This window comes from Hippocampus bargibanti, linkage group LG06, assembly GCF_051943395.1.
Source record: "Hippocampus bargibanti isolate YZ-2025 linkage group LG06, ASM5194339v1, whole genome shotgun sequence".
Taxonomy (NCBI): domain Eukaryota; kingdom Metazoa; phylum Chordata; class Actinopteri; order Syngnathiformes; family Syngnathidae; genus Hippocampus; species Hippocampus bargibanti.
In genome coordinates, this window is record NC_142739.1 from 29,691,308 (window position 1) to 29,704,347 (window position 13,040).

General features: G+C 34.8%; 2 protein-coding genes across 5 annotated transcripts; one reads left to right on the forward strand and one right to left on the reverse strand.

The window, feature by feature from the left end:
- Positions 1-1,074: 1,074 nt before the first annotated feature.
- rcvrn2 (recoverin 2) lies at positions 1,075-7,134 on the reverse strand. 2 transcript variants are annotated; one of them, XM_088998204.1, is made up of 4 exons: positions 7,082-7,134; positions 6,529-6,996; positions 3,623-3,734; positions 1,075-1,232 (listed from the first exon to the last, which is right to left on the reverse strand). In XM_088998204.1, the coding sequence occupies exons 2-4, from the start codon at positions 6,907-6,909 to the stop codon at positions 1,144-1,146; spliced, it is 582 nt and encodes a 193-aa protein (XP_088854330.1). In that variant the 5' UTR covers positions 6,910-6,996; positions 7,082-7,134; the 3' UTR covers positions 1,075-1,143. The 2 variants fall into 2 exon arrangements, with proteins under 2 accessions (XP_088854330.1, XP_088854329.1); XM_088998203.1 differs by lacking the exon at positions 7,082-7,134 and having other exon boundaries at positions 6,529-7,075.
- Positions 7,135-9,572: 2,438 nt separating this feature from the next.
- Positions 9,573-12,655, forward strand: LOC148897190 (uncharacterized). 3 transcript variants are annotated; one of them, XM_088998959.1, is made up of 3 exons: positions 9,573-9,911; positions 10,938-11,022; positions 12,047-12,655. In XM_088998959.1, exon 3 carries the CDS (start codon positions 12,084-12,086, stop codon positions 12,486-12,488), a length of 405 nt encoding a protein of 134 aa, XP_088855085.1. In that variant the 5' UTR covers positions 9,573-9,911; positions 10,938-11,022; positions 12,047-12,083; the 3' UTR covers positions 12,489-12,655. The 3 variants fall into 3 exon arrangements, with proteins under 3 accessions (XP_088855085.1, XP_088855086.1, XP_088855084.1); XM_088998960.1 differs by lacking the exon at positions 10,938-11,022 and having other exon boundaries at positions 9,573-9,784; XM_088998958.1 differs by lacking the exon at positions 10,938-11,022 and having other exon boundaries at positions 9,577-9,911; positions 12,047-12,653.
- The last annotated feature ends 385 nt before the right edge of the window (positions 12,656-13,040 follow it).

A 13,040-nucleotide genomic window follows, 5' to 3' on the forward strand; every position in this document is an offset into this window, starting at 1 on the left:
CCCATTTTTAAAGGACAACCGACGTCACTTTTTTGTTTCTTAACTGACAGCAGATACAGTAAAGTCTCGTTATATCGATATTCAAGGGAGTCCGAAAAAATATCGATATAACCAGGACTATCGATATATCCGACCCTGTTTGCGTGTAATTTTCTCCGCGCGTGCATAGAAATTGTATCGATATAACCGGGACTATCGATATATCCGATATCGATATAACGAGACTTTACTGTATATGTATACATATATATATATATAACCAGGATATCGATATATCCGACCCAATAAAGTCTCGTTATATCGATATTCAAGGGAGTCCGAAAAAATATCGATATAACCGGGACTATCGATATATCCGATATCGATATAACGAGACTTTACTGTATATATATATATATATATATATCGATTTTTTTTTTCATAAACACATCAAATATCAAGTATCAAATTCACATTTTTTTTTGTTCTATAAAACAGATTGACCAAAAAAAAAAAAAATCCAGAATTTATTTTTTATTAAAGTCCAAAATTTATGCATATTCTGGCCACTTACATTGAATACAAATTTAGTAAGTGTGTGTGTGTGTGTGTGTGTGTGTGTGTGTGTGTGTGTGTGTGTGTGTGTGTGTGTGTGTGTGTGTGTGTGTGTGTGTGTGTATACGTGTATACGTGTATACGTGTGTTTCTGATATTGTGTGGCCAAGTATTCATTTCCGATTTTTTTTTTTGTATGCGTGTTTACTTTTTTCTTTTTGTTTTCTTTTGAACGAATCACAAATTCTATGTATATGCAATCTACTTATATTTAAATGTCGTCTTAATGTTCTCTTATACTAAAAATCAAGCTCAATTACCCCCCCCCCCCCAAAAAAAAAAATGTAAAGTATATGCCTTCTTTTAACATATGTAACACAAATTCTGATTTTTTTGTAACACTTTCCTCACCTCATTTCCATCCAAGTCATCAATCATTTTGGTTAAAGATGATAAAACATATGACAAAACATGAGTCAAAGAAAAAAGACATTTGATATCACTTGATGTCCAAATATTTACACTTGGTGTGGTTGTTAAAAAAAAAAAAACAATAACAACAATAATCCAGGCAGACATGCTGGCATGGTCAGAGCGACCTTTGACCTTTCACTGTTTCAGCGGGCCGTAGTGGATCAGGCGCATGGCGTTTTCATTCTCAATCACTCCTTTGATGAACTCGCCTTCGGCCAGTCGCTCTGTGAAGGGGTAAAGGTCATAAAAAGACACCCCCCCCCCCCCCAAAAAAAAAAAAAAGAAACAGTTGAGTGCAAGTAAAAGGGCTTGTGTGAGAAATCCGTGCATGACAAAACAAAGAAGTCAATTGAGGATGGAACAAAGCCGGCGCGCTAGCCGTCGTCTGCTTGCTCCATGCACTACACAGGTGGATTTAGTCCACTTTTTTTCATTTTTTATTTTTTCGGCGGGGAGCATCTGATTATCAAATTTAATCTTCAGGCATGTGTGCGAACATCTGCTGGGGAAAGTTAGCATGCACATTTTTGCCCCCTTCTGAATTGAAGGAATGCTCAGCGATTTTATTTATTTATTTATTTATTTATTTATCTATCTGTTTATTTATTTATCTATCTATTTATTTATTTATTGATGTTTTTATTTATCTGTTTATTTTTGTATTTATTTATTTATTTATCTATCTATCTATATATATTTATTTATTTATTTATCTGTTTGTTAATTTTTTTATTTATGTTTTTGTTTCTCTATTCATCTATTTATCTGTTTATTTTTGTATTTATTTATTTATTTATCTATCTGTTTATTTATTTATCTATCTATTTATTTATTTATGTTGTTATTTATCTGTTTATTTTTGTACAGTAAAGTCTCGTTATATCGATATCGGATATATCGATAGTCCCGGTTATATCGATACTATTTCTATGCACGCACGGAGAAAATTACATGCAAACAGGGTCGGATATATCGATAGTCCCGGTTCTAGCGATATTTTTTCGGACTCCCTTGAATATCGATATAACGAGACTTTACTGTATTTATTTATGTATTTATTGATGTTTTAGTTTATTTATTTATCTATTTATCCGTTTAGTTTTGTATTTATTTATTTATATATCTATCTATATATATATATATTTATTTATTTATCTGTTTGTTAATTTTTTTATTTATGTTTTTGTTTCTCTATTCATCTATTTATCTGTTTATTTTTGTATTTATTTATTTATCTATGTTTTTATTTATTTATTTAACTGTTTGTTTATTTATTTATTTATTTATTCATTTATTTATTTTTTTGTTTATTTATCTGTTTACTTTTGTATTTATTTATTTATGGATTTTTTTTAAATTATGTATTTGTTTATTTATCTGTTTATTTTTGTATTTATTTAATTACTTATTTTTGGATTTGCCTTGATTAGTCTCACATTGGAGGAATTTACATTTCACAGCATCAAAGTGATGAAAGGAATGAATTTATTTATTTGTTTGTTCATTTGTTCATTTATTTATTCGGTTATTAATTTATTCATGTGTTAATTTATTCATCAATTCATGTATAGTTTTATTCATGTATTCATTCATTTATTCATTCATGTTTTTATTTATGTATTCATTTATTTATTCATTTATTTAATAATTCATTTATGTATCTCTTACTTTATTCTTGTATTCGTGTATTTATTTATTTATTTATTTATTCATTTATTTATTGTGGTATTTATTATTTATGTATTTAATTTTTTTGTTTGTTTATTCATTCATTCACCCTTTCACCCACTATTTATTTATTGAATTATTTATTATTTGTTTATGTATTTCTTTATTTTTGTTTGTTTATTCATTCATTCACCCTTTCACCCACTATTTATTTATTGATTTATTTATTATTTGTTTATGTATTTATTTATTTTTGTTTGTTTATTCATTCATTCACCCTTTCACCCACTTATTTATTTATTGAGTGATTTATTATTTATTTTTTTTTTATTTGTTTGTTTCTTCATTCATTCATTCCTCACACACCCCATTTATTTACTTATTTATTTATTTATGTATTTTTTCGTTCATGTATTCATTCATGTCTGTATTTTTAAATCATTTATTCATCCATTTATTTGTTTATTTCTTCATGTAATCGTGTAGGTAATTATTTATTCATGTATTCTTTCATTTATGTATATATTTACCTATTTATTTATTCTTTCATTTACATATTCATTCATTGATTCATTTATTTATTTGTTTATTTATCATTTATTGATGCATTTATTTAAACGTTTATTTGTTCATTTATTTATTTATTTAATCGCTTATTTGTTCATTTATTCATATATTTATTTATGTATTTATTTATTTATTCATTCATTCATTCATTAGGAGAGAGGCGTGTTTCTACAGTCACAAGTGGCCAAAGTACTGTCTTGAGTACAAGTCGTCAAAATACTCTGGTATAAACCAAAGAGCTAATTTCATCTATTTCTATCCATTTTGGCTGACTTTTGAAGTCTGAAATAGAATTCCAGTGAATGACGCAAACAAAATATGAATACCATTTGAGATGATTGGCCGATTTATGGCAGTCTAGTTGCGATACATTGCTTACCGTTGTCCTTCTTCTCAAAGTAGGACCAGAGTTTGTTGGCTCGCTTCTCGGGCGTGTTCTCGTCTTCCGCTAGCTTGCTTTGTTCCTCCTTGGGGATCAGTTTGAAGATGGCCTAAAAGCAACCATCATCACAGAAAACACTCTCAGTTGATTATAAAAAAAATGAAAAGCAGCTTGCAGGGGACAGTGTGAGTGAGGGTATTATCGCCGAGAAAGCACGGCAACTTCACTCGCATTTAGCATAACTTCTACTTTCGGGTTGAGTGAACGCTGGCGCGTCTGGCTGCCGCTGCTCACCCGCAAAAAAAAAAAAAAAGTTCTTATTCTGTGACTGTAAGAGAGTTTTGATAGTTTTGAAAGGCGCTTCTAAATGAAATGTATTATTATTGTTATACAATACAATACAATACAATACAATACAATACAATACATATTGATACCTTTCAGTGGTCTGGTTAAATATACAATCTTCAATTCTAGTTATTTGATGTTTACTTTGACAGTGAAACACATTTTTTTTTGACATGCTGAATGTTTTTGTCATCTTCTTGACTAACTACTCTGCTCAAGATTGATGTTGGCTTGTGTGCCGATGGAGTTGATGGGTTCCATGACTGCGCCAGGGTGGTATCAAGCGATGAAATAATGTGGGTAGTATTATTAGCTACTTATTAGCAAGCTAATAGCTGTCTAAGTGGCTGGCTAGCTATATGGCTCGCTGTCTATTAGCTATTTATTAGTGGTCTGGCTGGCTAGCTATGTAGTTGGCTATCTATTAGCTATCTAATAGCTAGCTAGCTTTCTATCTATTTGAGTTACTTCCGGGTTGAGTGAACGCTGGCGCGTGTGGCTGCCGCTGCTCACCCACAGAACTACTCATCCTGTGATTGTAAAGTGACCTTGAGAGTTTGGAAAGGCGCTTAGAAATGAAATGTATTGTTATTATTATTTTTTTTTTAATTATTATTATTATTATTTTTATATATAGATGCTATGAAGGCAAGGCCCGAGGCACTTCTTAAAGCACGTGCGCGAGTGTAAGTGTATGTGTGTGTCCCATTTAGAGAGAAGGAAGCCACATTTAAGACACCTAGATTAACATGGATTAGAGCCAAGACTCAGGCCGACCGCCAAAGCGCCAAATCTTCGCTTACTTCAAGCGCTCTCGCCTCCATCTTGGCCGCTTTAATGCGCCTCTTTTCTATGTGTCGCATTGGGGTGTGCTGACTTGTCACCCCTTTTGTAGAATGTTTATTATAGAGAAAAAAATATAGTTAGAAAATATATATCTATATATATATATGTGGGGGAAAAAAACGAAGAAAAGAAACGAAAAAAAGTTATATATATATATATATATATATATATATATATATATATATATATATATATATAACTTTTTTTCGTTTCTTTCTTTCTTTATCTATATATATATATATGTATATATATATATATATATATATATATATATATAACTTTTTTTCGTTTCTTTCTTTCTTTATCTATATATATATATATGTATATATATATGTATATATATATATATATATATATATATATATATATATATATATATATATTATATATATATAGTTATATATATATATATATATATATATATATATATATATATATATATATAGTTATATATATATATATATATATATATATATATATATATATATATATATATATATATATATATATATATATATATATATATATATATATATATATATATATATATATATATCAGAATCAGAATCATCTTTATTGCCAAGTATGTAGAACACACAAGGAATTTGTTTCCGGTAGAACACGCTGCACTAGTATCGTTGTCAAAAAAACTGCTAAGTGGCACCAGATCTTCGCTTATATATATATACTGCGCCAGGGTGGTATCAAGCGATACAATATATATATATATATATATAGTTATATATATAGTATATAGTTATATATATAACTATATATATAAACTATATATATAAACTATATATATATATATATATATATATATATATATATATATATATATATATATATATATATATATATATATATATATAGTTGATTAGGGTGGGAGTTGAGGGGCGGGCACAATGGCGGTCCTTGGATGGATTAAACAACAACAGCCGGTGAATGGAGAGCGGAATGCAGATTACACAAGCGGGACGGACGTTAAACGTGCAGCCCGAGAGCTAAAGATTAGAGATTAGGGTGGGGGGTGAGGGTGAGGGGTCCTGGGGCTCAAGTGGGCTGGCAATTAGCGCTTAAAAGCTGGACACAAGGATGACCACCTTGGAAATGGAAGAAAGAAGGGGCCTGGAAGAATGACAAAATGGTCAACAAATACAAAAAAATTAAACAATACTGTCTCTAAAATGTATCATAATCATATATTACGTGATATATATATATATATATGAAACATGATTATACCTTGTGTGTATGACGTGCCTTGATTCGGAACGTTTCGCTTTTGTTTCCGTGCCGTGGAAGTACCTCAAAAACTCACAAATCATCTTTCCCCATTGAAACGAATGGAAGCAACATTAATCCGTTCTATCCAACTCCAAAACCCCATTAAAACGATTCTACCGTGTTTTTATTTTAAGGTTTTATATTGCTAAACTGGCCAAAGTTTAGCCGCGAACTAAACTGTGGCTGAATATTGAGGATTGAACCGTACAGCAACAAAAAAAAATGCTGAATTAGTCATTGAAACTAAGCGAAAAATACACCTTACCTGTATGTTTTTACAAGAATAGACTATAGAATACAATTTTTGAGCGCCAAAGCCTCATGGTTTCTTCATGTAGCCGAAAACAAAACAATTTTCATACGATCGTTTTTATCATCGTCGTGAACGCATCTTTGAGTCAAGCCTATGATACCCATCATACCTGACAGATTTCCGTCACTTCTGTCTTGTTGATGTATCCGTTCTTATCCACGTCGAAGAGCGAGAAGGCCCACTCCAGTTTCCTGGTGGTCTTCCCGCTGGAGGTCATATGCAGGGCGATGATGTACTCCTTGAAGTCCAGCGTCCCGTCGTCATTGGTGTCGAAAGAGCGAAACACGTGGCGGGCGTAGCTCTTGGTGTCGCTATCCGGAAAGAAGCGGGCGTAGATCTGCTCGAACTCCTCGGGCGTGATGCGACCCGTCGGACACTGTTTCTGGAAGTTCTCGTACCACTGACCGATTTCGTGTTCGGTAAACTTGGTGCTCAGCTTCAGATCCTCCAGGATTTCTTTGGACAAGGCGCTACTCGTGCTATTGCCCATGGTTGGATTTGGCAAGCGTCTCCGAGGCGACGTTTGAGCCTCTTCCGGATCGCAGGCTTGTCAGGTCAAGACCCACCGCAGTGATCCCTGTCGACGGGATTCAAGTACAGTCCAGATACGACGTTCCTACCTGAAAATGTCTCAAACCCAAGATGTAGAGAAGAGAACTTACCCGTCGGCGTGTACGTCGAGCGTCTCAGCGGCGTAAGAGATAAGTTGAAGGTAAGCAGGGCGAGGGGGGGGGGGGGGGACGGGACCATCTCCTAATGTAGGACCGGGATAATTCTGTTAATGCGCGACTTAAGGTGGCTGAGCTTTTGACTGAAATGAACCTCTTTGATGGTTCTGGATTGCCTCAAAGAAGCGACCAGGTTTTGGTTTTGTGCTTTTGCGTCGACCGCGTATCGTTTTTATGGGATTCTACGTACCTACACTCTGTACGGTAATCTCAAATGAATCGAGATGTTTCGCTTTGTCCACGACCATTGACTATGACAACAAGCCAAAGTTGACCAGCTAAACTTTCGTCGATTTCACTGCATAAATAATTTAGCACCATAGCATGTGATCGCTAGCTTTTTAAGTACCTGGATCAAAATTATGTCGTTGACGTCATAAAAATATGCCCCGTGAATCCATCTATTGGATTAGCTTTGCCCTCTCAGTCCCACCCGATCCACCACTTAGCCAATTAGCATCATCGCCGACATCCCAGGACTGTCATGGCTAATAGAATTAGCCCCCTCAGTAAAAGAAAAAAAAAACAGCCTGACATTTTACCTCTGACCCACACCGGATGAAGTTAAAGTAAAGGACTGACTTGTATATTTGCTGCTCATCCACTTGTGGAGCTAATTGTTTCATTTTCTCATCGAAATGGGTGACAGCTAGCTAACAATTTTGAAAAAGCTATTAATTATATTAATGACATCATGTACAAAAAAGTAATTAAAATGTCATCTTGATCTCATCAATGTGAACTGGCAAACATTTTCTTTATCGTGGACCAGACCATTTATGATTTGTACTATTAGCACTAGCAGCTAGCTATCGCTAGCATGGATGTTAGCACTGTCTATTTTAAGAAATACTTAACATTTGGGGTTTGTCCATGTATTGTTTCACTTGTCATGTACGAAAGTAAGACGACAGAGCTTGAAACAAAAAAAAAACAAGTGAAAAAAACAAAAGTGAAATGGCGAGAAAATAGATAGAAAACAGCGAAATTTGGACACGTTTTAACTTTATTGATAGTTCAAAGGCAGAGTGTAGACTGCAAGGTTAAAATATCCCATCAATCAGGCTCCTTGTGCGGGTTAGCACAAGCCATCTGTACACTTGATGCAAAAAAACTATCAACCCAGCTAAACAGAACACAATTGATGAGGAACTAGGTAAAATTATCGCAGAGAAAGCACGGCAACTTCACTCGGATATCGTCAAGAGGCAACCTGGAAGTTCGTCATCCATTGATGAATTCAAGGCTAGCCACGGATGGTTAAGGGTTTTTTAAGCGTCGTACAGGGATTCATAGTGTCATTCGTCATGGTGAGGCAGCCAGTTCTAATGATAAAGCTGCCAAAGCTTACAAGGAATCATTTCTCAAGATGGTGGAAGAAGAAGGCTACGTTCCTCATCAAGTGTTGAATGCTGATGAAAGCGGCCACTCCATTCCATCAAGCCATTATCAACCATCAGAAAGGTAAATAAAACGACTTTATTATACAGTAGAGTTTATGTCTTTAATTATAATACCATAGCACATTTATTATACATAAAATAAGGTATATTTTGTTTAGTTTTAAGGCTTAGAAAGTAGGAAATTATGTTTTAGGAGGAGCTGGGAACGGATTATTCTCATTTTAATGGTTTCCTATGGGAAATTATTTTTCGGGATACACACTTTTCGCCTTACACACTCTGTCGGGGAACCAATTAAGTTCATAAGCCAATATTTTATTATACAAGCCATCAACAACCATCAGAAAGGTAAATAAAACGACTTTATTATACAGTAGAGTTTGTTTCTTTAATTACAATACCATAGCACATTTATTATACATAAAATACAGTATATTGTGTGTAGTTTTAAGGCTTATTTAGTTTTGTTTTATGCGGACCTGGGAACGGATTATTCTCATTTTAATGGTTTCCTATGGGAAATTAATGTTTGGAATACACACTTTTCGCCTCACACACATTTTCTGGGAACCAATTAAGTTCATAAGCCAATATTTTATTATACAAGCCATCAACAACCATCAGAAAGGTAAATAAAACGACTTTATTATACAGTAGAGTTTGTTTCTTTAATTACAATACCATAGCACATTTATTATACATAAAATACAGTATATTGTGTGTAGTTTTAAGGCTTATTTAGTTTTGTTTTATGCGGACCTGGGAACGGATTATTCTCATTTTAATGGTTTCCTATGGGAAATTAATGTTTGGAATACACACTTTTCGCCTCACACACATTTTCTGGGAACCAATTAAGTTCACAAACCACTGTATGTGTAATATCCAAACAGGGTGATTCGCTGGAGTCCAACGCTAACCGAGTAAAGCACGTTTACAGAAAAAAAAAAAAAAAAAAACACAAAAGAAATAACTAAAATAGTTAAAGGAGCTGAAACAATGCCATGGCGGGACAGAACTCCGACGTTGAGAGTGACGGAGCTCAGCGCAGAGGAAGGGAGTCGCTCCAAGATAAATATCACTTAATGGCTCATAATGACGCTGAATGACAGACGACCATTTCCTGATGGACGCGAGGAATGACAGGAACAAACAAAAGAAAACAACAAGCTCGACCACAACGGCCTCCATCTTGAGAGGCCCTCAGTCTACTTGGGACGCATTTTGAAAGAAGGTGAGCCACGCCGAGGCCGATTTCGCACATTTCTGGACACGCCATCTTGGGAGAGCAATACGCTCACTTCAAGGACCAACTGGGAATTTTAATTCCCCCGGGACGTTTTTTTTTGTTTCTCGCGACGGTAAGTAAGATTTTGCTCCCGTTATTTGTCGGGATTGTTACAGCAGGCGATGGAAGAGTGATTGGACGGGCTGGTCTATGAAAATGAGAATGCTGTTTTATGGTCTGTTGATTCATAGATAATAATAATAGAAGCAGTGTCTGAAACTCTTGACAAAAAGTTAGCGGACACCAGGGCAGACAACTCTGAAAAGTTGCCTGCCCGGCCATAAAGTTGCCTGCCCCATTTTTTACAACTTGAAACACAATAAGACGACTAATCGCAAAAAAAAACAAAATATATTGTTGCAAAGTAGTATAAAGGATTTTTTTTAAAGGAAGTAGCTACCACAAATGCTCCCTTGATTAATTTACGTTAAATTTCCCTTGCTGAAGATTTTTTTCCTCAAAAATTAAGTCTTTATGATTCTTTTTCTCCCTATATTTAAAGGACAACCGACATCACTTTTTTGTTTCCTAACTGACATCAGAAAAACGTTTTATAGCATCTAAAATACCCAAAACATGCAGTATGATATTTTTAGTCAAATGCAAAACACCAATAAAAATGACTTAAAGTGTCAAATCTTCAAAAAAAAATTGAGCTGCGAATTCAGCATTTTCAGAAAGTCCCGCCCCCAGTTCGTGACGTCACACCAAGACGTCTTGCAATGCTAGTGAATCAAAACAATGGGTTCAGATTCGGAGAAGATGCTTTCTTGTTACACATCCAGTTATAAATATGATTCAAATAGTTCTGAAGAGGAAAGCATACATGTTTGCAATCGATTCAATAATTTATTTCTGCCATTTTGAGGCAACATTGGGGGCAAATGTCTCACCCAAAAAGAGGCAGAAAATGGTGACCAAGCTCCATGTGAGGAATTAATCAGCCCGTTTCCACAGGCTGATAAATTCCTTCCATGGAGGTTGGTTGCCCTATTCTGGCTCTTTTTGGTGCAACATGACGTTTTCAGACCAAACAAGTACAGCAAAATAAATTGACGTGATGGAAGGACTGCTACAATGTGTCCTTTTTGTCGGTCAGGGGCGTTCCTTTCGTGACGTCACGTACGGACTCGTCACCAACTCAAAAACAAGACTTCCTGAATATTCAGCGCGAGTCTTAAAAGGTAAAATATAGCTATATGCCGTGGAATCTTTGTAAAATACGCTCAGTAGAAGTCATTTGAAGTTATTTTACAAATCATGGACACAACTTGTCCGGAGACGTCGGTTGTCCTTTAAGTCTTTATGATTCTTTTTCTCCCTATATTTAAAGGTATTTACTGATTTATATCTGTCAATGTAATAAACCTGTTATTTATTTATTTATTTGGTGAGTTATTCATTTTTTACTAGTTTATTTACTTATTTATTAGTCAATTGATTGATTGATTTATTTATTCATTTATTTGTCTGTTTGTTTATTTATTCATTTGGTGAGTTATTCGTTTTTTTATTCATTTATTTATTTACTTATTTATTTGTTGATTGATTGATTGATTGATTGATTGATTGATTGATTGATTGATTGATTGATTGATTGATTAGGGCATTTATTTATTTATTTATTTATTTATTTATTTATCGATACAATACATAACATATTGATTTATATCGCAACAACTGAAGCTGTATTCATTCGTACATTTATTTATTTCTTATTCCTTTCATAACTTTGCTGCTGTGTTACTCCCGGGTAGTGTGAACGCTGGCGCGAATGGCTGCCGCTGCTCACCTTCACACAAAAAAAAATCCAGTGGCTGTAAAGTGTGTTTTGAAAGGCGCTTAGAAATTCAATGTATTATTATTATTATTATTATTATTATTATTATTTGGTGAGTTATTCATTTTTACTTATTTATATACAGTATTTACTTATTTATTTGTTAATTTATTTATGTATTTATTTGTGCATTTATTTATTTATCTACTCATGTATTTTTTTATTTATATATCTATGCATTTATTTATCTATCTGTTTATTTATTCATTTGGATCGTTATTCATTTTTTTTTTTTTTTTTTATGTATTTATTTATTTATTTCTTCAAAAGCCAGTTTTCACAGCCGAAAAAAAATTAATATTTTGTTGAATATCCCAACTTTACTGCCTTGAAATTTTGAATTCAAGTTTTTAATTTTTTTTTACTAGATATAAACATCGTGTTGGCCGAGTGAAAAGCCCCACGATGGAAATCCTGGATGCTTCCACATTATCAGCTTCAGCTGTGACCTATGACCCCAAATCCGAGGCCGTGTCATTGCCGGGAGGCGTGGTCTCCGTGGCGGGCATCGCCGTGGTAACCGGTGGCGTGGAGCTGTCCTGCGGCTCCTGCATGCTGGCCTTCGGTTTTTGGGGCGCCCTCATCGGCTTCAGCTGCGTGGGAGTGGGCACTTGGGACCAACTCAACCACTTCAGCGGGGGGACGTCTCACTTACTGGCCTTGGGATTGGTCATCCTGGCCCTCAGTTTCGCGGTGGTCGGGGGCGTTGCGGCTTTCTACGTCCTGACAAAGAGGAGGAGGCGCGACGCCGGCCAGGACGGCAAGGAAGTGCTTGTGGAGGAGAATGCGGTTAAACGGGTTACGGTGTAATTGACAGTCGCCACGGATTTGGATTTCAAATGAAACCTGTTTTGCTGAAAGTAAACTTAAAAAACGTTTTTTAATAATGTGCCATGGAAATAAAGTTGAGACATTTCGACAAACAAACGGGCCGTTTGTTCGAAACCCATTTCTGAGTCAAATTGGATGTGACGTCATTTGGCCATTTTTTTTTTAAATAAAATACGACACAATCAGTTAAAATAATCAAACGGGGTTGTTTTGTTGAACCTCAAGGGCAGATTGATTTAAAAAAAGTTCGAATTTATCGCTGCGTGTGAAGTATTTTCACGATGAGGTACGAAAACTTGAAGTTAACTCGAGTCACATGACATACCAAACAGTGATGTGTCGTTCGCGAACGAGCCGGTTCTTACAGACGCATCTCTGAAGTGAACCAAGACAGCCGGTTCCTAACAAGGAGCCAGAATTGGGTGCCGACTTTTTTTGTCCTCTATTCCCCGCCCCCAGTCTTCGGTAAAAGCCGCACATGATTGGTCGATATCCGTGGTAGAGGAGGGAGGGGAGAATTACAGACACACG